Genomic DNA, 25,316 nt, shown 5'->3' on the forward strand with positions numbered 1-25,316 from the left:
CCTGCACCTGAATATAGTGTGGACAAGTGCAATCAGTGCAGCAAGCTGCAGGAAGAAAGCTGTGTGGCTCTGTGAGTGCCATGAGCAACAGAGGACAGCGATGGGTGACAGCGGTCGTGCTGGTGATGGCAGCAGTGACAGAAGAGGCACCGGCTGCAGAAGCCAGAGCTCTTACACAACAAGACTAGTGAATGCTACTCTCTGTAAGTTAAATACTGATTTCTGGGTCATCCTGTGAGAATAGGCTTTAGTCCACGTGGAGATGCCTATGCAGAGGCTCTGGAGGGCGCCAAGGTCGGGGCCTGATAGGCCTTTGTCATGGGCTGGCTGGCACTGGGTCTCAGTCTCACCTTCACAGGGCTCATTTGTGAATTTCTGGAAGGGCCATACTCTCCATTGTCATTAGGTGGCAATGATGAGTCGTAATTTCTCAAACCTAGTTGTACAAACCTAGTTGTCTTATTGAAACAAGCACAAAGAAAAGATTCAGCAGCAAATGAAATTTACCAAATCTTGTTTTCAGTTAAGCTATTCCTAACTTGAATGGATTTATACTAGAGTCTTAAGCACTCTTTTAAATACAATTATTTGGAAGTCAGAATTACTGAGACAGACCTTCCATCCACTGGTTCACCCCTCAGAATGCCCAGAGGATCAGGGCTGGCCAGGCCGAAAGCCAGAAGCCGGGAGCTTTTCCTGAACCTCCCACATGTGTGCAGGGGCCCAAGCCGGGGGTCATCATCTGATACTTTCCCAGGCATGCAAGCAGGGACCTGGGTCAGAAGTAGCAGCCAGCACTGGAGCTGGTGCCCAGATGGCTGTGGGCACTGCAGGCAGCAGTTTCTCCTTGTATGCCACAACTCCCTCGAGTGGAGTCATTTGCATTCCAGTTCCCTTCTCTAGATGCGTGCATCCTAAGCATGGAATTAGCATTTCTGCAGTACATATCTGTGCTCTAGCTCCTTTTCCATATAGGAGAGTCATCTCCTGCAGCTAGCTAGAGGTATTTGTGGAACTTTGAAAAGCAGTACCATCTCTATTCTTGTAAGCGTAATCAGCTTTGCACTTGGCAGATCCTTAGTGCTAAGTAGCCTCACAGGCAACTTACTAATAGCACCAAAATGGCTAGGCCTGCTAACGGCATCACTGGCCTCCCCCTAGAGGCAGTGCTACAAACTGTCGTCCTTCCTCAACAGAAGGGTTTCCCTTTTGGGAAGATACATCAAGTACCTTTTTGGATGATGAAGTCGTTAATTGATGCAGGAATTGGATTACCTATTAGCCGAGTAGCTCAGTGCCTGCTTCCTTTATCACACTAACAGAAAACCACCTGGGGCCGTGAAGTCCACTTTCTTCTGACCCCTTCTCATGTTTCAGAAAGACCACTGAGGATCAGAGGGCCCTCTCACACCCTTTCACCCACTGGGCTTGCTGCTACAGCTGCGAATGCTCCTGAAAGTTACGCGGCAGGCGTGTATTTCTGATTGCAATCCTCTCAGGGAGAAAGTGAGGATTTGAACTTCGGTGTGAGTGACCCCACAGTTCACACCTCTGCTCTCCCCTAGTACAGACTCCTGTCCCTCCCCAGCACCGGAAGAGCTCTTCCTCCCTGGGGATCTGACCTCTGCGGCTCTGCACAACTCCGCTAGAGGCAGAAGCCTATTAGGTTAGCTGTGGCCAAGATAAGGGACAGCTGTGACCTTGCACACTTGCTGAGGGTGCTGTGCCTGTTGGCAGCCACAAGGAGGCTGGCCACCGTCATGCTGGAATGACCCAAGGGCCCGGGCTTATCTAGCCCACAGCTGACTTCTGATGAGTTAGTTGCAGGAAAAGGTTCCTAACCACAGCTCATTCCCACATAATCACAGCTTGCTTATTTTGTTGTGACTCACAGTTAAACAGAATTTAGATACCAATTAATTGTGTTAGACTTTCTGCTTTAATTTCACGAAGAAAAAAAGATTTAAAGTGACGTGGGCTGAACAAGTATTTATAGCTAAGAGAAAATACTGCAGTATCAGTATGAAAAGCTAATAAACTATTCATCTTTCCACCCTTACTTAGTAACAAGGACATGAGCGTGTGTTGGCTGGTGAGCAGAAGTCAGGATCGCCATCACAGGGACTTTGTAAAGCCATGACCTCAGCAGTATTGAAAGGGTACTTGGTAAGTCTGGCATTGTGGTTAGTGGGATTAATATGAAACTGTTGTCTGTTCTTTTGTTCCTATTTGAAAGGCAGAGTAAGAGGGAGAGAGAATAAGAGTGTGGGTGAGGGAGAGTGAGAGGGAGTAAGAAAAGGAGGGAGAGAGGAAGAGAGGTGGTGAGGCAGTGCAATAGCTAATGGAGACATCTTCCATTTTGGGTTTATTCTCCCCTCGCCCCGCCCCCAATGCCCACAACAGCCAGGGCTGTGCCAGGCCAAAGCCAGGATTCAGAAACTGCATTTGGGCCTCCCACACGGGGCACGTGAAGCGTTACCTCTGCCCTGCGGGCATGCATTAGCAGGAAGCTGCACTGAACCCAGGGATTCTGAAATGGTTTACAGGTGCCCAAACAGCATCTCAACTTTTGTACCAAATGAATACCCCAACTAAAGGCTCTTGGAAGTTTATCAGAGACAAAGAGCGGAGTCAAAGCAGCAGGTGACACCCCTCCAGCAGATTCCAGAAGATTCTCCTCTCGGTAGGTACCTGTCACCGCATGCAGAATCCTAGGATTGCTATGGAACCTGTGAAGGTTGTGAGAGCTGCTGACATCTGGACACTCAGGACAGGAAGTCAGGAAATCTGGCTTTGCCAGGAGCATCCCCTGGTCAGTGACGCCACCTCCAAGAGTCAGTTTCCAGCGCGTGAAAGGGAGGGCCTAACAGGTCCATCTCCAAGGTCTCGTCCAGTGAAGACTTTCCAGGGTTCAGACAATGGGATCCAAGTGACATGGATGAACCCCTGCCCTCCACTGCTTTCTTCTTCAGCAGTGCTCTGTTCCAGCTCATGTCTGTGTTCCCTGCTATTCTTCTCAGGCCCTGCGGCTGCCTGTCTCAGAAGGGAGCAGGAAGCTTGGGAGAGGAAGAGGAGTTAGAGACCACTCCAGTCTCTCTATACCCTATCAGTTGTCTTTCCTTCTTAGTGCATGAGTGATGCTAAATTCATACTCATGGAAACCTTTGTCTTCATAGGAGGAATATAAATATTGACTACAATTATTTCTGGTAATTTCAATATCTTGATACTCAATAAGGCAAAGGCAACAAGTGATTATGTACCCTAAATAGATGTTTCTTTGGTAGAACTCACATTGCAAGTTTTATTTTCACAAGTCCCTTACATGCTAAAACTTGTTCCATCCAGGGTTTACAAAGATGCTCTGCTTGGAACTCTCGAAATGTGAAACTGCACAACAGCAATAGACTAGAGTCAGCATGCTCTTGATTGTCTTAAAAGTAAAGTTTCAGTAGAGCAGGAGTGTCTCAATTATACTTGTAACCTCTTTAAAATGGAACTTACATTTTGAGAAAGTAACATTTCCTCTGCAGTGAACAGTTAGCAGGAAAGGGAATATTATTTCTTCAAAGTACAGCTCCAAAACTGCTTCAGGGGTAGGTGACGCACAGCGAGTGAGGCCATGCTGGGGCCCCACACATGCATCAGTTCAAGTCCCCACTGCTCCTCTTTCAGTCCAGCTTCCTGCTCATGCTCCCACGAAGGTCTGAGTCCCAGCTGCTGTATTCCCAATCCAACCCTCACTTATGTGCCTGGGACAACAGCTCACGTGAGAGAACCAGATGGAGTGGTTTCAGGATCTGGTGTGTCTTAGCTCTAGTTGTTATCAAGATCTGGGAGTGAACCCAAAGAGGCAAGAGCTCTTTGTCTCCTCTCCCACCCTCCTTTTAACGTAGGAGAAAAATAAACATTAAGGGCAGGTGTTGTGGCAGAGCTGGTTAAGCCGCTTTCTGTCATGCCAGAAGCAGTTTGAGTCCTGGCTGTTCCACTCCCAATCCAGCTCTTTGTAAAGCAATGGAAGCTGACCCAACTCCTCGGGCCCTGCCACTCCTGGGGGAAGCTTGGATGGAGCCCAGGCTCCTGGTTCTAGCCTGGCCCAGGCCAGGCCAAGTGGCCATTTGGAGAGTGAACTAGTGGACAGAAGACCTCTCTCGCTTTCTCTGCAACTCTGCTTTCAAATTAATAAATATTAAAAATTGTAAAAAGGAAACTAAGAATTCTTAAATTGTTTCTAAAAAGTCAGAAAACTGTTCAACATTTTCTCATTCCACACATTCTGAAGTGTTCCAGCAGCGCTTCATTCTTTCCTTGAAAATGTCTTTCATTAGTAATTGTTCTTAAAATGTCTATCTTCTTTGACACATTAGAAACACAGTATTTTGTTGTCCACACCACCACTCATTTATTACTTAAACTTTGTCCGTTCAGCAGACTGCTGCGAGAACAGTGCCTAACTCGTCCTTAGACGTACGCACGGGGAAGGCAGCGTCACACAGAGAGAGCGAGCTTTCACTTACTGGCTCGCTTCACAAACGCCTGCAATGGGCCCAGGCCAAAGCTAGAAGTGTGGAACTCCAGGTGGTTCGCCCACATGAGCAGCAGGGGCCCCTCTTCTGCTGCTTTCCCAAGCATGTAAGCAGGGGTTGGGTTGGAAATATGGCAGTTGGGACTCACACTTAGCTCATACAGGATGCTGGCACTGCTGGCAGTGGCCTACGTGCTGTGCCACAGGCCTGGCCCTGGCTTTCCTCATCTTTATCCAGCATTCATTCCATTTCTTTTGGTAACTGCACCTTCCTTTTCCTTGGAGGTTGTGGATCAGGTGTGGGCAGCTTACTTGGACTGTCCATTTAGAATGATCTAAATTGGCACAGAAATGGACACAAGAGTCCCTTTGTGAGATTTCTTTCCCTCTTTTTTGCTCTGCTTTAAAAAAAATAATTAACAGCAAAAGGAATAGTAAGTGCAATCCTTGAGCTTAAGCCTTAACAAAGACCTGGTGTCTTCCACTGCCATGCTTTTGGGAACCCCGACTCATCCAGTAAGTAGATGGGAAAGTCACCTGGGGGCGGGGCCATTCCTGAGACTCCGTGGAGTATGGGCTGAGTGCCTAGCCTGGCCGTTCTGCCATCACGGCAGGCCCCATCCTTGCAGCTCTCCTCCCCAAGCCAGCAGCTGTCGGAGGAGGCCCCGTTAGATGTTCAAGGCCCAGCTGCCCTCAGCCGGCAGGCCTGAAGGACTTTAAAGCAATCTGCTATAGCAACAGCCCGTCATGGAATCGAACGTTTCCCCAAATACGGAGTGGCCAACATTCAGGAACACAACCCAGCCAAATTTGTTTTGCCTTTAAAAACATGAAAATTCGTTATCTTTGTCAATAATCAAGAGACACAATGTGGGGAAGACTTTTGACAGCCATATGTAAGAAGACTGGACTTTACTCTCTGTGTAACAGTGCTCTAAGCTGCAGAGAGGGATTACTGGAAAGAAAACAGGTGACTTCTCAATGAGCCAGGAAGACCAGAGGACAAAGCATGGCAGCAGCTGGGACGCGGGCCCAAGTCACTCCATCTCTCCAAAGACAGTCTCATGGAGATGCCATCCCCACCGCTGGGAACTCGACACCAGGTTTTGCTCGGCTGCCTGCAAAACTGGATGTCGGCCATACTGCATCCACTGTTGCTGCTGCCCCCGCGGGCAACTGGAAGCTGTCACTGCTTCTGAGACTGCCTCACCAGGCTGCACATCACCCCTGTAACAAGACATCTCTCCCTGGTCCAGCTCCGGCCCAGCCCAGGCTGACAGTCAGTAAGCCTGGACTTGGGAGTTTGTTTTGTTTTCCCTTTTGTGGAAGGTGGACTCTGCCACCCTCCAAGGAGGGAGAGTTCCCTAAATGCAGATCTAGAAACCAGATAGCTTAAAAAATGACAAATGTCAACCATATGTCACTAGTTTTTCTTTCTAAAATGACCAGATATTTTGTTGATTGAGCAATAAGTAATACCTCCTTGTACCTTTTTGAATATTTGAAACTAATATAGAAAATATACACTGCATTAGCTGCTTTGGGGCTACGTAGATAATTTTTTCAGTCACTCTGTTACCACTCATGTAGGAGTTCTACTGACACTTTGGTGATGGAGGTTTGCGTTTGGTGGTATCCCTGCTCTCACTGTCCAGCCTGCCTCAATGTGTGGCTCCATGGGGGCCCACAGTCCTTCAGGCTTCCACTGACCCATCGGAGATCCTGCTCATTCCCAACAGGCCTTGGGTGCTGTGCTAACATCTTTTCTCATAATCTTTTGGACTTCCTTCTATTATGCAACATTTCCTTTTGGTTTCTCAAGGAGGATGAAAAACTATATCACCTGCCCCTTTAAGTTCTTCTAGCTAGGACTCACACTGGTGATAACAGCCAATAACAAACGGAGCCACTGGGACTCTGACATCACCTGTACACCACGGACTACAACAGCCAAACTAGACACACCTGCTTTGAATCATGAGTCTTACTCTTTACAAGCTCGTAGGCATTGAGTTACTGGCAAGATGAATATGCTAATCCATAGCCCATTAGGTGAGCACAATGTTAAGTGAGATGGGTGTGAAATATATAAGAATGACTTGCAAAAACTATGTGCCCAATATCTATACTTATAATATTAGCAATAGTAAAGTAAAATTATTTTAAGCAATTGGTTATTACTGTCTTGTATGGTTGAAAAAATGCAAATAAGAACTCCACGATGCAGCATGAAGAAAAGAGGAGGCACAATCATTGATCAGTATTCCTGTCCACTGAGATGGCAGGCTGACCTGTATAGTTAAGTACAGGGAAGGCTTCAGTGGTCCGAAATGTAATGCTCTTCTCTGAGCATGGACTCTTGTAGACAGGGTTCTTACAAAGAACAGTGCAGAAGTCCTAGTTAGAATGATTTGCTAAACGGAAGAATGGCTGAGAGCCAATTAGCACTCTTATATTTGGCTCTAAATATAAATAATAGTGTAAGAAAGAGTATAAGAATAGAAAGAGACAAGAAAAAATTTCTTGATAGGGACAGTTCTGTCCAGGAGATTTGACAAATTTTAAAATTAGTATTTACAGTAGATTCCTAATCAGGAATGGGGCAAAGCATATTAGAACAGTAGCGTTCAATGGTCTGAACTGAAAAGCAGTGTGTCCTCATGTAGGCGTGAGCCAGCCTTTGCACACACACACAGGCTGTGATGTGTGAGAGGCCATGTGTATCACACTGCTTACTGCTATACCCGCCTGGGTGAGGAAATTCCTTTCCCATTGTCCTGATACAGAGGTTAGTATTGTCCAAGCAAACCTGCTCACAGCCCGAAGGAAGGGAGCAACCCCAGGAAACAGTCATATGGAGGGGAATGTATTTTCTTCCATTTAAAAATGGGGAGAACCACCATGACAGGTTCTGTGGCTCGAGGCCCATGTTTAAACAGATGCTGCCGGTGAGGCCCAGCTCCTTCCTGATGTACAACAAAGAGCAAATGTTTAGGGGTCACTGCTGCAGAAACTGACAAACGCCTACAGCCAATATCTGCGACACTTAACTGGGACGGTCCCTCCCTGGCGGACTTGTGCTTCCCTTGTTTGACTGTTGGTTACGTGTCACTGTCATCTCAATACTTGTGTTCCCAGGGAATGCTGAAACCAAGACATTAAAAAAAAGCCAAACTTCGGAGAACTGAAAAGTAAAAATTCTCCTATGCTATATAATTAAAGTTAACAAAAGAAGGAGACAGCCTGCTACCTAGATGGCGCAGAAAGGCGCTGAAGCTTCAAATGGCTGATTTGCCACAGCAAGTAATTACTTTGTTTTTTACAAACATTTGAAACCTGTTATTACTCTCACAGCAGCACACATGAACAGAAAACTGTCACCTAAGGGAGAAATGGGGAACTCGGCTGTAATTAATTTCTGGTCGAATATATCACGAAGCCTTTAATATTGTCAATAAAAGGCTCTATCCACTAAAAATCCCCACCTCTCTCCCCGCTCCATCCCCAGTACCTCAAAATGTTTAATCAGAGTGGCTTTGCAAAACAACCTGCCTGGGGGAGAAGGAGAGGCAGCCTTCCAGTCACTGCAAACCTGCTCCTTCCCAGGCAGCGACGACAGAGCAGTCAGTTGAGAGCTGGCCTCTCCCGCGCCCCCCGCCCATCTGTTTCTCATTTGACTTAATCTGCAACTGAGACTAGAAGGTGCACAATTCTTGGAGAAATGTGACCATGTAGATGTAAGGCAATGGAAATCATTACCGCAGCAACCGAGGCCTTGTCTTTAAAGGTTAAAACACAAAGATTAAGAGTGCCTCCTGGCAAAAGGGGATGGCTGATCTGAATAAAACCTTTCCATCCCCAGCAAAGCCACAGCACGGCAAAGGAGACGCAGAACTACAGCTGACGTGACATTTATGTTTTTGAGTAGGTGCATGTTTATTTCTTGAATTATTCTTCAGAGCCTCCTAAGACCTTTTATAGGTCATCTAAAGCAGCAGTCGGTTCCCATCTCTGTTCTGAGTCTCCTGATGTGTGCAGAGTAAATGCTACAAATAGGAACTTGACTAGGAAAAGAAATGGGCCTTCCATTGCCCCTTCATTTATTCATTAACACAATCACACACTGATCAGCCAGCAAATGTTGAAATCCCTGTTATATACTGCTCATGCCATAAATGTTTACAACATCTTTTCCCAATTAGACTGAGGATAATTTTGTTCCTTTAAAAGAAAATCAGACCGTTTTCTTGTGGTTGGTTGCCACTTCTGAGAGCTGACAGTTCAAGCAAAGGGTGCTCCCCATCCTGTGTCTGGCATACACCATGCAGTGCCAGGCACATCACATGTGCCAGCACTTCCCCTTGTTTGATGGAAGCAGAAACTTCAATCAGTATTGCTGAAGTGACTTGCTCAAGTTTATACAAGTATGCCCAGTACATAAGTGAAGTACTATTTACTTCACTGTAATAGTTCCAGGGACACAATGTAACTCTGCCTCAATTTCATAGGTCAACTACAAACAATGGCCACAACTTTGTGGGGTGGAGGAGGAAGAGTTTTTTTTTAAATGCTGACTTTTTTAATATTTGAAAGGTAGAGCATTAGAATAGGAAAAGCAGGGGAAGAAAGGTCAAGAATGGAAGAACTTCTGTCTTTTAACTCCTCCAGATGCCCACAACAGCCAGATATGGGCCAGGGTTACCCATGAGACTGGCTGGGAGCAAACTGCTGGGTTGGAAGCACAGAGTAGCTGGAACTTGAACCAGGGACTCTAACAAGAAATGCACTGCAATGCCTGCCCCAGTTCTACTGAATTTTTTCTACAGTGAGTTGTTTTCATTTTTAAAGGTTTGCTTATTTGAAAGACCAAGTTAGAGAGTGAGGGAGAGATAGAGAAAGATCTTCCCTCCAGTGGTTTATTCCTCAAATGGACGCAGCTGCTTCATGGGAACTCCCTCTGGGTCTCCTATGTGGGTGTCAGGAACCCAAGCAATTGGGCCACCTTCCATTGCTTCTGCAGGTGTACTGGCAGGGGCTGGGTGGGAAGTAGAGCAGCCGGGACATGACACTGGCATCACAGCACCCTCCCTTGCTCACTGACTTTGCATGCTACAGCTTTGCTAAGCCCATCAAAAAACCAAATATTAGAATCATAGGAATTCCTGAGGCAGTGGAAGAAGAGGCAGGACTGTGGGTAGTATTCAATGAAATTATAAAAGAAAACTTCCCAAATACTGGGAACATAACGGAAAGCCAAATACAGGAAGGGAGAGAGCCGCAACCAGATTAGATCCAAAAAGACCCTCACCAAGACACATTGTGGTTAAGCTGCCCCCCACTGAACATAAAGAATACTGAACCAAACACGAAAATAGGATGTGATAACATTTACAGGAAAGCCAATCAAAATCACTGCTTACTTCTTAGAAAAGGCCCTTCAAGCAAGAAGAGACCAGAGTAACATTTTCAGATCCTGAAACAGAAAAACTGTCAATCTAGGATAATATATCAGCAAAGCTCTTTATTTGAAAATGAAATATTTCCATAGTTAAGAGAAGTTAGAAGAATATGGCAACACTAAACCAACCATCAAGATGCTGCTCAGAAATGTGCTGAAATCAGAAAGGAAGTTAATCAATGATGGCAAAGTGAAAGATCTTCCCTTTAAAGTCCACAAAAGAAACCAAAGTTAAAGACACACACCCACCTCCCACCCACCCCGACACACACACATACACAGGACTAAATCGCAACCTCTCAATATTAACTCTGAACACAAATGGCCTAACTCATCAATCAAAAGACACAGATTAACAGAATGGATCACAGAGGAGGACCCATCTATCTGTTGCCTACAAGATCACATCTAACCAACAAAGGAGGCTGAGAGTGAAAGGGCGGAAAAGGACATTCCCTGCCAATGGAAGAGAAAAAAGAGCCAGTGTAGCCATCCTACTATCAGATGTTACAGACTTCACCACGAAAAACATTAAAAGAGATAGACACTACATAATGATAAAGGGAGAAATCCACCAAGAAGAAATAACTATAATAAATGTAAACACACCAAATACAAGAGCACCTAGCCACATAAAACAGTTATTGAGGATGAGTAGTTGTAATGACAACCTGAAAACACTTTGCTGAATTATTTTTACTTCCAATACCTGCAAGCAGGAGGAAAACATCATGAGGAGCACAGGGCAAATGTTCAACCTGCTGGACAAGACACTTGTGTCTCACAAAGGAATGCTAAGGTCTGCCTCCCAGCTCCCTGCTAACGCAGACCTTGGCAGAGAGCAGAGAGGTCTCAGTGACTGCCTTTCTGCCACACCCTGGCCCAGGCCTGGGAAATAAACCAGTGAATGAGAGGTTGCCATTTGTGCTACAGCTTAGTAAATTAGAAAGACAAGAGGCTTATTTTTAATTTTTTTAAAGTAAAGTAAAAGCCCTGTATATTGTGTGACTCTGAAAGTACATCAGAGCAGGCCACCACTTTACTGAGAGTGACCATGACCTACCTACAGTGTGATCCCCTGAGCGCTTATTAAAGTGCAGCTGCCAGGCCCTTATTCTCACCGCTCTAAATGAGAACAGCATTAGAGTTTGCACTGAAAACAAGTTCTCCAGAAAATTCTCATACCTTCTAGCTTTTGAGAACCCTTGGCTAAGGTGCTTATGGGAAGCACTTGGGATTGTGGTAGTTTCTCATGCTAGTTCCGATTCATGGTACAGTCTGGACCGAATGCTTGGTAAGTGCTACTATTTCAGGACAGCTGCTTGAAGGACAGCAGAAGACAAACACGCAGATAGCCAATGGAGAGCAGAGCTCCCATGACACAGACCAAGGTGGGAGGAGTCACCAGAGAAGCCACTAATGAAAGCAAATGGAAACTGCCAGCCATCAGAGTTCCTGGAAACCAGGGTGAGGCAGACAAGGAGAAAAGTCACATGTGTTCTAGGAGATAGCTCCATTTTAGGAAAAGCAATTCAGATGCAAAATTCTGTAAGGCTAGGTTAAGAAAGTATTTCTTGGCAATTTGTGAGAGGGCACCTCACAACTTTATGGAAAAGCAGAATTAAAAGACACCTTTGCTTTGGTGCAAAAGGTTTTTAATCCAGGTACATACTTTTCATGATATGCATTTTCTGATCCCTCTTATGCACCAAATGCACTTTTTAATTTCATTTTCCATAAACTTTTTAAACAAAGTAGCCTGTGACTTAGCTAAAGGTGTTGTCTGAAGCATACATGGAAATTCACATATATGAAATACAGTTTGAAACCCAGATCACATTACTACTGGGTACTGCTCACTAAGAACCTATTACAGAGAAATCAAGGGAATTTGGGGAACACTTAGAAACAGAACAAACAAAACACCATCATGGAAAGTAGCCACAAGGACATTATAATGAAGTGGGGAGAACATACCAATGCAAATTAGAGTAACGAAATATTAGACAGGTATAAATGAAGAGTAAGATGGCACATCCTGAAGTTTTGATTTTAGAATACAGGAATTCAGGGGGAAAGAAAGAGTTCCAGCAAGGGAAGCTGACACGGTCCAGATGTACGAGAAGAAAAGAGCACTCACGATGGCCATGTGGCCCCTCTGGCATTCTGGGTGAAGCCGAGCAGGTGGGGAGAAAGAGGACTCTGGGCGGGTGCTGAAGCAGAGGCGGGGGGTGGGGCAGATGGATGTACAAAGTCTGGCCCTGACCTGGCTTGCAGCTCTGCTTTTACAATTACAGTAAATTACACTAGTTTACTCCTTTTAAGCACCCAAATTTAAATGCTTCATTTTCATTTATAACGCAAGGCAGGTCAGCTTGCAGTTGCCAGTTTTCATTTAGAAATCTCACAGAATAAGTGAATATTCACTCTTGGGCTTTAGTGACAGAGAACGCTTCATATATGTTCAATATGATGCCACCCTCCCCTGGCTAACAAACAGCCTTAAGGGGAAGGTGATATAATTGACATTGTAATAATGACTACAAAAGTGTTGCAAGATGCGTTAATAGCACAACTGGAGGAAAGACTTTGTACAAGCCATTTGTGTTTCCTGTTCCTTGAGCTCTTTATTGGACAATAATAATGCCTGCTGTCTGTTCATCTCTGCATCATCCCAGTCCCTGCATATGTGTTAAAAAAGAAAGACATCTCAAACTGTCTGAAGTTATACACTGACTGCATATATGAACAATTTCTGGGGGTGAACATGATCAAAAGAAATGTCACAGGGTAGAGACTGGGCACAGCAGAGCACAGCTGCTGCTTGGAAGGCCCGTATCCTGCAGCGGAGTGCCTGGGTTCAGATCCAGCTTGGTAACTATCCAGTGTCTCTTGATTCCCACATAGTTTGGTGCCTGTTAGCCATGATGGAGACCTGCATGGAGTTGTAGATTCCTAGCTTTGGCCTGACCAGCCTGGCTGTTACAGGCACTTGGGGGATGACCAGTGGATGGAGTATCTCTGCTTTTCAGATAAATTTTTAAAATAAATGAAAATGTAAAAAAAAAGAGAGAATCACTTAATCAGAGTCATTCACTATAGATATGTTCATGAGAAACTGAGTCTCAATTACTGACAAGTACTTTTTTGAGAGGCTCATAAAATGTCCTAATGTAGACCCTGTAAAGTATGCTTGCTCCTGACAGATCAACTGGCACGAGTTACGGAATCTACTGTAAGTATAATAAACTTGGAAAATGGGATTGATAGAAAGTGGAATGGTGAAAATGTGGTGGCAAACTCACATGAAGGCTGAGTTAGGGAGATGTCATACTGTCTAAATCTACTTGTATACAGATCTGTAAGAGACTTCTCCCAGAGATCAGCCACATAAAATTTCACTCTGAAATTTTATAAACTAGAATATTTCTCCTAGCAGGCAGCAAGATCTATTAAGCCATAATACTTCCTGAGTTACTGTGGTCCCTCTAGGGAAGTCAGGGCTACTTTAAGAAAAATCACTACTAAATTAAAAAGATTTAATAGAATTTTTAGGGACGTATCATCATTAAAAGAGTTTTTGACAGCAGACTAATTTCATAAAATTAATCACAAGTCCACATGGTTAAGAATCTTGAGTTAAAAATCTGGAGTTTTACAGGTGAAGCTTGGAGAAGAGGTTGGTTACTATAGAATTAGGCAGAGATATGCCCAATGGCAAAATAAAGCTGGGAAAAATTTAAAAAGAAGGATTCTTTTTCAGAAACTGTTCTGCCAGCAAGGATGCCAGTGATGGACAGGAGGGAAGAGAGGATGCCTAGGGTTTACAGCCCCGTTACCTGTACCATTTGCATCAGGGGCAGCAGCCACCATTGACTTGCAAGAACCACAGGGCTAGGAGCCCAGCCAGCTCAGGCAGTCTCGGTGTCTGAGGGTGTTTCCAGCAGGTGGCAGCATGTCATTGCTAATACCCCCCACCACACTAGCCCACGGTCACTCCAAATATGAGAAACAAAGTCAGGTCCCCACAGATAGGTAGGAAAGTAGTCCATTTAAGCAGCTATTGGGGAGAAATTCAACATTTCCCAGGCTTGCTAGATGCCTGGCCTTAGAGAAGGTACAAGGTCAAGTCCGAATTGCTATGTGCCGTTTTAGGCTGGTTTTACCACTTACTGTCACCAAGGAAGGAATAGTGAGTGTGCAACAAATAGGAGCTGGAAATTATGAGGAGAAAATGCTTTCACTTAGTGGCAAGAAAGATCTTATTGGGAAAGTACCATTTCCATGCGGTCAGCAATGGGGCCGTGCCCTCTTGCTTCTGGCCTTGTCCTGAGGGACTGTTCCTCCCACATCTTTTCAGTTCATCTTCCTTCTCGTGCCCTTTACTTCAGGGTCTCCCCAAAGGATTATTCTCTGTCTCCAGTATTTATTTCCTCTGCTGTTCTTAACTCCATGATGATTACTCATCAAATTGGTCTGTTCAAGGCCAGCTTCCAGCTAATTCTTTTAGCCTGTTGCCTGTCAGGCGTCATCACATGGATGTTGTACAGTCAATTTCCACTCCCCATGCCTACTGCCAATCTTCCCTTGGTCTAATCGAACACTCCCTCCTCCTGGCCACTTAATGTACTTCATGGCCTCTTGACTGGATGTGACACCTTGTCAGAAACTGAAGAGTCACCCGATTCCTTGTTCTTCACCGCGCCATCCAGTGACCACGTCACTCCTCACTGTGTCCCCTCCAACCTCACCAGCACTGATGTAACTGACTCCACGCAGGACTTTCTTGGCGGGCACCTTCCACTTGGTCTCCCCCATGGCTACTCTTATCTCCTTCAATCCATGTCTTGCACAGCTGCTGCTGTTTACCTAGAATGCAGACTTGACTGTATCGTTCTGTCATTTTAAATCGCCCCACAAGTACTTACTGCATGCCTGAGATGTAACAGGGTAGCGGAGTAGCTCTGTGAGCCTGTGAGCTCACATGCCACTTGAGGTAGACAGTTGAGGAACAAACACACTTAAAACATGTCCGTGTCTTAGAAGCAGCAGGAACAAATAAAGAAATTTGTGTAAAACATGCTGATAACTCAGTCGGGGCGAGGAGGCTGGAGCGTGCTGCTGGGGAGGAGGGCCGCCGGTGGGGTGTGGTCCGAGCCTGCCCTCCGCTCTCATCTCCCACCACGCCCTTTGGAAATCCCTCTGCCTGCTCGGAGCTGCCTCTTCTCTTCAAAGTGGCTCTGCCCCTGTCCTACATAATTCCCACTGCAGACTAACAGGAACCATCACCTCCTGCTCCAAAATGCTTTCTTGCTACCTGACCTCTCAGGCTGAGTGAGGGAAACTGAATCCGACATTTCCTTTACAGAATCCCTTCATTAACGTGAGTAGAAAGTCGCCATTTGTTTCCCATGACAGACACATCCTTCAGGATGTTGAAGGCCTGAAACTCAACGCTTCTTTAAGCTTTACTCACATAACATATGACTTGTACATTTAACATGCACAATTTAAGATCTTTCAGCATAGTTATAGGATTCCACAAGTATTAGCACAATCTATTTTAGAATAGGTAATCTTCCCTTCCTCCCACTCCACCAATCATAGGCCCATTTCCTTGTTTCCTCTCAACTCCTAGCTTTGCTTTATAAGTCTATATTTGCTATTTTTGGTCATTTCATGTGAATAGAATCAAGTAATATGTGGCCTTGTGTGACAGACTTCTTGGCTCTAACACACGTCAAGGTTCACTCATGTTGAACACTATCGGTGAGTCATTGCTTCTTATGGACAAACAGGAACCACTGTAGGGACTGACCCTGTTCTGCTCAGCCATCAGTTGGTGGAGATCAAGGAGGTCTCCCCTTAGCTGTGAGAAGCCTTTGTGTCTAGCGTTCATGCACACAGGTTTTCGTTCCTCAGTGTGAAGCTGGAAGAGCTAACAGACTGTTTTCCCGAGCAGCTATTCCCACCACAAAACAATGTGGGTTCCAGTTTCTCCACCCTCTTCCCAACCCTTCCATGCCTGCTTTTTGGATGACTGATTCTGATGTGTTTACAGAGATATGTTACTGTGGTTTTGATTTGGGTTTTCCTAATAACAAGTGACTTTTGAGTAGATTGTATGTTTAATGAGTTAGACACTTACACATCTTACTTGGATAACTATCTGTTCAGAACTTCTTTTTTGTTAGTAGGCTTTACTTCTGAGAACAGTTTTAGATTCACAGAAAAAGAGAAACACAACACCAAGTTTCCATAAAATGGGCACCCTGTGTTCCTGTTACTAACTCCATCCCACGGTGCATGATCCATTTGCCCTCAAGAACTGGTGCTTACACATCATCATTAACTGAAGTGGGCAGTTTTCAAGCTTCCTCGGTGTTTACTGATGTTCTTTATCTGTTCTAGGATTCACCCAGGATACCCAGATGACACTGAGTCAAGTCTCCTGACAGTTTCTCGGACTTCCTGTTTTTGATCATGTGAACAGTCTGGAGGAGTACTGGGCATGCATTTTCCAGGATGCTTCGCTAACGAGACCTTTCCGAAGCTTTTTCATTGTGACACTGAGTACGTGTTTTGGGGAAGAGAACACCACACAGGTAAAACGGCAGCTTCCTTGCGCTGCATCAAGGAATGTCTCCCGTCAACACGATTTCTCCATGTTGGAACTGAACAGGAGAAAGGCAGGCTGGCTGCCAGTCTGGTTTTTCATAAATGGCACCAAGACATACTCTAACTGCATTTGTGTTTGTCATTATTACATTAGCTCCTACTATAGGACTGAAGAATGTTCCAAATATATACACCTTAGGCTTGTTCCTACATGAGCTAGGATGAGCAGGGAAAAATAAGGAACTGCAAGCTCAAGCAATGGCCACTTCTCTTTCTTGAGCTAACTTAACTTAGCAGAGACAAAGACACCGTCCTCTGAGAAGTTTTTCGCTTGACTCTGGCTAACTGCCTCCTTGCCCCTCCCATTTTCTTGGTGGAGCCTTCTCAGCTTGCTGGGTTTTCTTCTGTCTCTAAACAGTGGGACACCGGACCTTGTAGGCAGTTTCTCTCTCTGCTTGACTGTTCTCCCACTGAGATCTCACTCCCACCCTTGCCTCTGGCTTTAAATCCCACCCATATGCTACTGATTCCCAAGCCTCTCTCGCGCCCAGATCTCCCCCTGCACTGTGGATTTGTACAGCCAGCAGTTTCCCTTTTATCTCTAATTAGATGTATAACAGGCATTTCAAACTCAAACCTTTGACATTCCCTCCCTCTTGTCCTCTACATACCCAAGTAGGCTTTCCCACACCCTAACCCGCACTCATTTTAGTAGATGAAAACTTTGCTTTTCTAGAGTCGCTGGTTCACTCCTACCCTCAGCAGTCCTGCCAATTCCACACGGAAGGTGCGTCCCCATTGGACGCTGCTCCTCCAGTCCACGGTCAGTCTTGGGCTGCAGTCGCTACTTTTCACCTGAAAGGCCACGGCCACAGTTTTCCATCAGGTTCTCTGTTTCTGTTTTACCCACTGCTGCCTGTCTCCAATCGTCCACAGCAAGAAGAGCAACTGAACACATTCCTGCCTCCCTTAAAGGAAAAGTCTACATCACTGCAGGGGCCTTCGAGAGCTCAGCTCCTGGGCCCACACTGCAGTGTCACAGCTAAAGCCAGCACCTGTGACGCAAGTGGCTGGTGCACGCTGCGATCATGTCCCAGCTGCCTGACTTCCAGTGCAGCTCTCTGATAATGGCCTTGGAAGAGCAGCAGCAGATGGCCCAAATGGGAGACCTGAATGAAGCTCCTGGTTTCAGTCTGACCCAGCCCTGGCTGTTGAATCAGCAAATGGAAGATCTGCCTCTCTCTTTCAAAATGAATAAATGAATATTTTAAAATTTAAAGACCCAGATTCTTAAAAAAGATTTATTTATTTTTATGGGAAGTCAGATCAGATTGCCAGAGAAAAGAAACAGGGAGAAAGATCTTCCATCCATAAGTTCATATCTCAGTGGCCACAATGGCTGGAGCCAAGCCAATTTGAAGCCAGAGCCAGGAGCTTCTTCCAGGTCTCCCATGTGAGTGCAAGGTCCCAAGGTGTTGGGCCATGCTCCGCTGCTTTCCCAGGACATAAGCATAGAAGTGAATGTGAAGTGGAGCAGCCAAGACACAAACCGGCACCCATATGGGACCCCAGCACTTCCAAGGTTAAGATTTAGCCATTGAGCTGTTGCGCTAGGCCCCAAAGATCTGAACTGCTTAAGTCTCTGGTCTCATCTTGGATTCTGCCTTTTGCTCATTCAGCTCAGTCAAGCTGGCTTGCTGCTGGTCCTCACATGTCAAACGCCCTCCTTCTCTAGGTACGGAACCTTGCATTCCCTTTTCCCATCTGCTCTCTCTACGCAACCACACGGCTCTAAGTATCCCCGGACCGAGTTAGGCTTTTCCTCAAGTGTTACCTCGTTAAGGACTTCCATGAATATCTAAAAGTTTACATTCCCTGTTTGATATCTAATACTGACAATTCTTACAATGCCTGAGTTTTCATCATAGCATGTATCATCATCTTATATACTTAACATATTCTTAACTTAGGAGTTTCTGTCTCACCCACAATATCGACTGAATGAATTAAATGGATGAGAAAGCTTTCTTGTGTGTTATAATTTTCTTGAGAAAATACTGAACCATATCTTATATTTTCATTCTCATTCACCACATCCAAGAGTGAGTGACACCCCTCTCCAGACAAGCAGAACAGGGATGTCAGGCAGGGGGAGTCGAGCAGTGCCGAGGCCCTGAAGGAGGAAATCACGAAGCAGAGTCGCAGGAGGGAGAAGGGAGGACAGAGAAGCTGCTTACTGAGTGGCAGAGAGACGCAGAAGGGACAATGTGCAGGGCAGGCGAGAACTGGGAATAAAGAGCGACCTCACCTTAGGGAGATGGCCCCTTGGGGGCTCCACTAGCCATCTGGATCGCTCTTACCCCTTCTCCCTCCAAGCTGGCTGCAGTGACTGACTTTTTTTTTTTACTAGAAAGTCAGATTTCCTGAGACGAGAAGAGGCAGAGTGGAAGATCTTCTGTCCCATGATTCACTCCCCAAGTAGCCGTAACGGCTGGAGCTGCAGGGATCCAAAGCCAGGAGCCAAGAACTTCTTCTGGGTTTCCCACGCAGGTGCAGGGTCCTAAGGCTTTGGGCCGTCCTCGACTGCTTTCCCAGGCCACAAGCAGGGATCTGGATGGCAAGTGGGGCCACTGGGATTAAAACCTGTGCCCATATCAGATCCCAGTGCATGCAAGATGAGGACTTTAGCCACTAGGCTACCGCACAGGGCCCTACAATGACTGCGTGTTGGAAAAACAAATGATAGCGTAAGTTTAGATGACTTGTGATGAAAGAAACTAAAAGGCAACTCAAAAAGCCCTTCTACTTTTAGTAGTGACTTTCTTGGAAGAAACAGTCTGAAAATTAATGATGGGGTCCAAAGGCCAAAGTCCCAGAGGGCTTCAGTGACGATGGCCTCAGCACCCAGGGCTGTGGGTCACTCGGCTCTGCTCCAGCAAGGCTCAAGGCGGCTCCTAGTGACGGTCAGGGCTGTGAGTCACTCGGCTCTGCCAGCAAGGCTCAAGGCGGCTCCTAGTGACGGTCAGGGCTGTGGGTCACTCGGCTCTGCTCGAGCAAGGCTCAAGGCGGCTCCTAGTGACGGTCAGGGCTGTGGGTCACTCGGCTCTGCCAGCAAGGCTCAAGGCGGCTCCTAGTGACGGTCAGGGCTGAGGGTCACTCGGCTCTGCTCCAGCAAGGCTCAAGGTGGCTCCTAGTGACGGTCAGGGCTGTGGGTCACTCGGCTCTGCTCCAGCAAGGCTCAAGGCTGCTCCTAGTGACGGTCAGGGCTGTGGGTCACTCGGCTCTGCTCGAGCAAGGCTCAAGGCTGCTCCTAGTGACAGTCAGGGCTGTGGGTCACTCGGCTCTGCCAGCAAGGCTCAAGGCAGCTCCTAGTGACGGTCAGGGCACCGGCGTTCATGAGAAGAGGCACCAAAACCTCACCTTCAGTTTCACGAGGCTGTCCTAACTCCCAGCAGCAAGAAGGTTATTGAAATCAAACCCACAAATGCTTTGCAACTTGTTAAGCAGGCTTTCTGACACATGGCAACTAGTGATTAATTACTGTGTTAGATGATAGCACTGCTGCCGGGATTTGCTGGAGCTGCAGCCGCTGCGCATGCTCGCTTAGACACTGCTGAAGGGGTGCTCAGGCCACTGCTGCAGCCTGTTACGGCTGGCTATTTTGGTGCTGCTGTTTGTTCTACGTAGCTTCCAATTCAATAGAATTGACAGAGCCCATTTCACAATACCTGTCCCTACCAAAACCAAGGAGGGAGAGGAAGTACAGCTACACAATGTGTGTCTCTGTGACAACAAGAGAAAATGAGAGAGACCTCGCATGGTAGGAACCCAGGAGTTATCTTCATAATGCATTCTGTTCCATGAAGAAAGAAACACAACGATGTGTCATATCCCATGAGCCTATAGGACAATGGATCCATGTCATGTAGTGAAAACCTGTAGCATGGGCTTGGCATGATAGCCTAGTGGCTGAATCCTCGCCCTGCAAGCACTGGAATCCCTTTGGGTACCGGTTTGTGTCCCAGCTGCTCCACTTTCCATCCAGCTCCCCAGCTGTGGCCTGGGAGAGCCCAAAGTTTTGGGACCCTGCACCCACGTGGAAGACCCAGAAGAAGTTCCTGGCTTCAAATTGGCTCAACCCCGGCCACTCTGGCCACTTGGGGAGTGAACCAGTGGATGGAAGATCTCTGTTCTCTCTATAAATCTCCCTTCCCATTAAAACAAACAAACAAATAAGTAAATAAAAGATTTAAAACCTGCAGGACACTAAAGCTACAGTGTCGTTATCCAAGTCTCACTATGGTATCTGCTCATGTACTCGGTGCACACTATGAGCATGTGCTTTGGTCCAGGTCCTGAAGAAAGTCTTCATTCTCTCGCGTTTACATCTAGTGAGCAGGTGCCATGGGGGGAGGGCAGTACTGGAAGGACAGAGTACTCCTCCACGGCTGCTTGCTTCATTTCAGAATCCATTTAAGATAAGGGTACTGGCCATAGTACCTCCTTCAAGAGGTAACATTAAACTTATACCTACTTCCTAGGCAAGCCTGGGGGCCAATTATTTCCAAAAGAAACATTTTATCAGCACGTGGCCCCCTGCTGCCAACCTCAACACTGTGCAGACAGCATTTCATGATTCAGATGCCAGCTTTCTCCAGTATGTGGGCAGCTCCAGTGTGCCAAAAATTATATTAATGTACTTACATTTTAAAAAATAAGAAAGGATGATTGAATTTAAGAACGACATTCCTGTGAGAGTCACGAATGGTTCTTTTTGTCTCTTGAGCCTCTACGATCTTAACTTCCCCTTGTCAATGTCATTACAAAAAGAGTAATTCAACAATGACCCCATTCCCCATAAGGACAGCCACACTCGAGCAGCATTCAATCACACCTGATTTTCCTAATCTGACCAAGGAAGGTTTTCCACCAAAGTTAGGCCAAATCAGAGAATTTAATGAAAACACAAACACACTAGAAAAGAAATGCTAAAATGAACAAAAGTGCCCCTCCAATCCCCCCAGGGGGGCTGGCATGGTGGCACAGTGAGTTATGTTGCTGCCTGCAGGGCTGGCATCCCAAACAGCTCAAGCACTTGGGCCCTAGAACCCATCGGAGCGACACTGGGGGCTCTGGGCTCCTGGCTTTAGCTGGTCCATCCCCGGTCCTTACAACCCTAGAACCCATCTGAGCAACACGGGGGCTCTGGGCTCCTGGCTTTAGCTGGTCCATCCCCGGTCCTTACAGCCATTTGGTAGTGAACCAGCAGATGGAGACCTCTTACTTGCCTTTTGTGCGTGTGTGTCTCCCTCTAACTGACTTTCAAATAAATAAAATAAATCTCTTAAAGAAACATATTACTCTCCATCGTTCAGGTTTTAAATGATTGTTTCTTTGAAGGCAAAAGTGAGTGAGAGGAAGAAATATTCCATCTGCTGCTTTACTCTCGGAATGGCCAGAGTAGCCAGGGCTGGCCAAGCTACACAGCTGTAGTTGGAGCTCCAGCTGGGACTCTGCAGGGCTCACAGGAACCTGGGTTCTGGGGCCACCATCTGCTGCAACAGCAGACACCAGCAGCTGGGTACTGAGACTGATAACCCAACTATGCATGACCTTTATGGCTTTTTACCAAAACAAAGATCCTACTGCGCATGTCTGTGTAACTGTCAACATGATGAGACATTCCAACGTCCTTTTCAGTGCCTGAGGGGTTGCCTCTGAACTTCTCAAGGCATGAAAAAATCAAATGAAAAGACACAGAAGCAGCAGCCAAGAACATTCTGGATTAGCAAGAAGGAGTGAGTTCTTATCTGTAAGGTTTTTGGAGAATGAAGGCATTTAGGGAAGCCAGGAAGCAGCATTGTTATCAACTGTCCTCTTCACACACATGAAGCTTTCCCTGAGACACTGCTGATGTTAAGGCTGATGTCAGGGGTAGACAGTGTAAGACCAAAGGAAGAACTTGAAAAAGTGACTTTTAAAGAAACACTGCAAGTAGAGATAAGTGAAACTAGAAAGTGAAAGTCAGTAGCAAGTCAGCACTTTTGCCCTGAAAACACAAAAGGGAACTGGGTTTCCACTAGAAGGTGCCCAGGAGACGCAGACAGGTGCCCAGGAGACGCAGACAGACTGATGTCCAAACAGACTCGGCACTCGCTATGCACAGTGAGAAAAAGAGTTCAGGTGTGCAGAAATTTACAAATGGTTAAACAAAATATGGTCCATTTAGATCAAAGAATATTTGTTCATGTGTTAAATGTAATATTGGGAAGGAATACTAATGGTTGTAGAAAAAAATCATGCTCTTAATATTACCCAGGAAAACACAATCAAAGTAATGTAAATTCTATTAACACAACCCTAACTTTCTGAAGAGAGAATTTATAAATGTATGTGTGTGTGAGAAGTCGCACCGGCAACCTGGGCCTCAGAGCCAGGAGAAAGCACACGAAACCAATGGTTAACAAGTTAGGGTTGCGTTCCTTCCGTTGTATCCTGCACATTACAGGCAATAAGCATGCATTCCGTCCACAGCCATGGGAGGTCAGTCCAAACCTGTGCAGTCAAACCAAAGAACCTAACTGAACAATAGGAGGAAAATGACGTGCCCAAGGGATACTAGTATTTACCAGACTTTGTAGAATCACTTTCTCTACAACCTAAGAACACCGGTGTATTTCTTGTTTCTAACTAAGTTTCTTAAGCAACATGGATCTGTTTTATGAGATGACTCTCTAAGCAATCAAGTTATGGTTTGGCGCAAGATACCGAGTCCTGTGTTCCCTCCTACCTTGCAAAGTCCAAGTCGGCCTCCCGCGACATGGTGATGTTGGTCAGATTCTGCTGAAGAACAAAGATGTTCCTGCACATTTTCTTGATGCCAGATTCACTGATGCGCCGGAAATACTGGGCACCATTGATGAGGATGCAGGAGATCAGGTGTCCCAGGCCTAGAGGGAGAAAAGAAGAGACAGATGAGCGGCATCCTGCAGGAACCCACACACAGGACCACTCCTTTCCGATCCTCCACAGATTTCAATGGCCAAAGGAAAATATCCGACCCTATGATAGTTTCAGAGCACTTCCACACTGCTCTACTAGTTAAAAACGGGAGGATTCGGCCTCGCGCCGTGCCCAGTGGCTAAAGTCCTCGCCTAGAATGCGCTGGGATCCCATATGGGCGCCGGTTCTAATCCCGGCAGCTCCGCTTCCCGTCCAGCTCCCTGCCTGTGGCCTGGGAAAGCAGTCAAAGATGGTCCAAAGCCTTGCGACCCTGCACCAGCGTGGGAGACCTGGAAGAGCTCCAGGCTCCTGGCTTCAGATCGGCACAGCTCTGGGTGTTGCAGTTTCTTGGGGAGTGAATCATCGGATGGAAGATCTTGCTGTTTCTCCTCTCTGTTTATCTGATTTTCCAATCAAAATAAATCTTTTTTAAAAATGGAGGATTGCTGCTGGCAATAAAACCTAGGGTACCGACAGGTCTGGCATTGCCATATACATCAAGAAACACCATGCCAAGGACACAGGCTATGTACCAAGTTGCTCCAAGAACTCTTAAAGGGCCCAAAACTTCTGCTTTTCTGCACAGACTCTTGGGAAGCAAACAAAACATGCTCCCACAATGCCCCATGAGGCTTCTCCTTTCTCACCAAAAACATGCTCCCACAATGCCCCATGAGGCTTCTCCTTTCTCACCAAAAACAGAGACACAGCCACTTTTGGTTTCCAAGTCGACTGGAAATTCACATAAAAGTAAATACATATATATATAAAATCTAAGTGAAATTCTAATGTTACTCTCCCAAGACTATAACTTCAGATGTAACTTTGTTCTGCACACTATAGATCTGCCCAAAAGTACAGACTACGAGGAGATGCTCTGTCATGGAGAATAAGAGATAATAACCACTGAGCTCAGTAGATACATTAGAGAAATACCATTAAGGTGAGTCACAGGAATGGAGGGGAGGCCACGCGCTAACTGTGCAGTAACACCCCTGATTTCTTGCAGGAGTGCTGTAGCTTCAGCACAGGGTACTACAGGTGCTCGCACATCCACAGCATCAGGCACCTGCAGCAAGTCCTTCTCTCACTTACACTTCCTGCTAGTCTGGCAGGGAATTTCCTTCCATCTCCCGCTTTGCAATTTGGTCCTCCTAATTTGAAGGAAAAATGCTGTTTTCAAGGGAGGAGGGCTAACAGTGGCCAGCACCTCGCCATTCTACGACAAAGCACAGCACTCCTCACTGTCTTCAGGGACACACTCTGCACAGCGCAACTTCTTAATTGTGTAAATAAAATTGGTTTAATTGTGAGAGAACTCATAAACAAACTGAAACGTGTAATATAAGAATATATAATTTGAAATCATAACAGGGGTCTCATAGTGGAATTTACTGTCAAAAAAATTTTGGCTGGCATGTCGTTTTTCCAGTTCGTGAAAGCGCTTACCTTTAGATGACACGTGCTATCCCTAACACCCTTCATTGACTTTTAGGAGGTATTTATGGAAACGAACTCGCCAAAACCAGTCACTGCTGACCGAGGTTTCTGTTCTTTGCAGATGTTAAAACTTCTGGCTTACGACCATTGTAGTCAATGGGGCTGTCTTTCTGGGTCCTGCCTTCACACCGCGCATGGGGCTAGTCTCTTACGATCCACGGTGCTCATTTACCCAAATCTCAGGAGTGGCACGTCAGGGAAGCAGCTGGCAGC

The 25,316-nt window shown here is 46.1% G+C and overlaps 1 protein-coding gene across 1 annotated transcript in view; it reads right to left on the reverse strand.

Moving 5' to 3' along the window:
• EXOC4 (exocyst complex component 4) overlaps positions 1–25,316 on the reverse strand; it is a 599,303-nt gene that overhangs the window by 25,552 nt on the left and 548,435 nt on the right. Inside the window, exon 17 of the mRNA XM_004598184.4 lies at positions 23,392–23,551. Coding sequence (XP_004598241.2) covers positions 23,392–23,551 — 160 coding nt within the window. The remainder of the gene's footprint in view (positions 1–23,391; positions 23,552–25,316) is intronic.

This window comes from Ochotona princeps, chromosome 25, assembly GCF_030435755.1.
Source record: "Ochotona princeps isolate mOchPri1 chromosome 25, mOchPri1.hap1, whole genome shotgun sequence".
NCBI classification, from domain to species: domain Eukaryota; kingdom Metazoa; phylum Chordata; class Mammalia; order Lagomorpha; family Ochotonidae; genus Ochotona; species Ochotona princeps.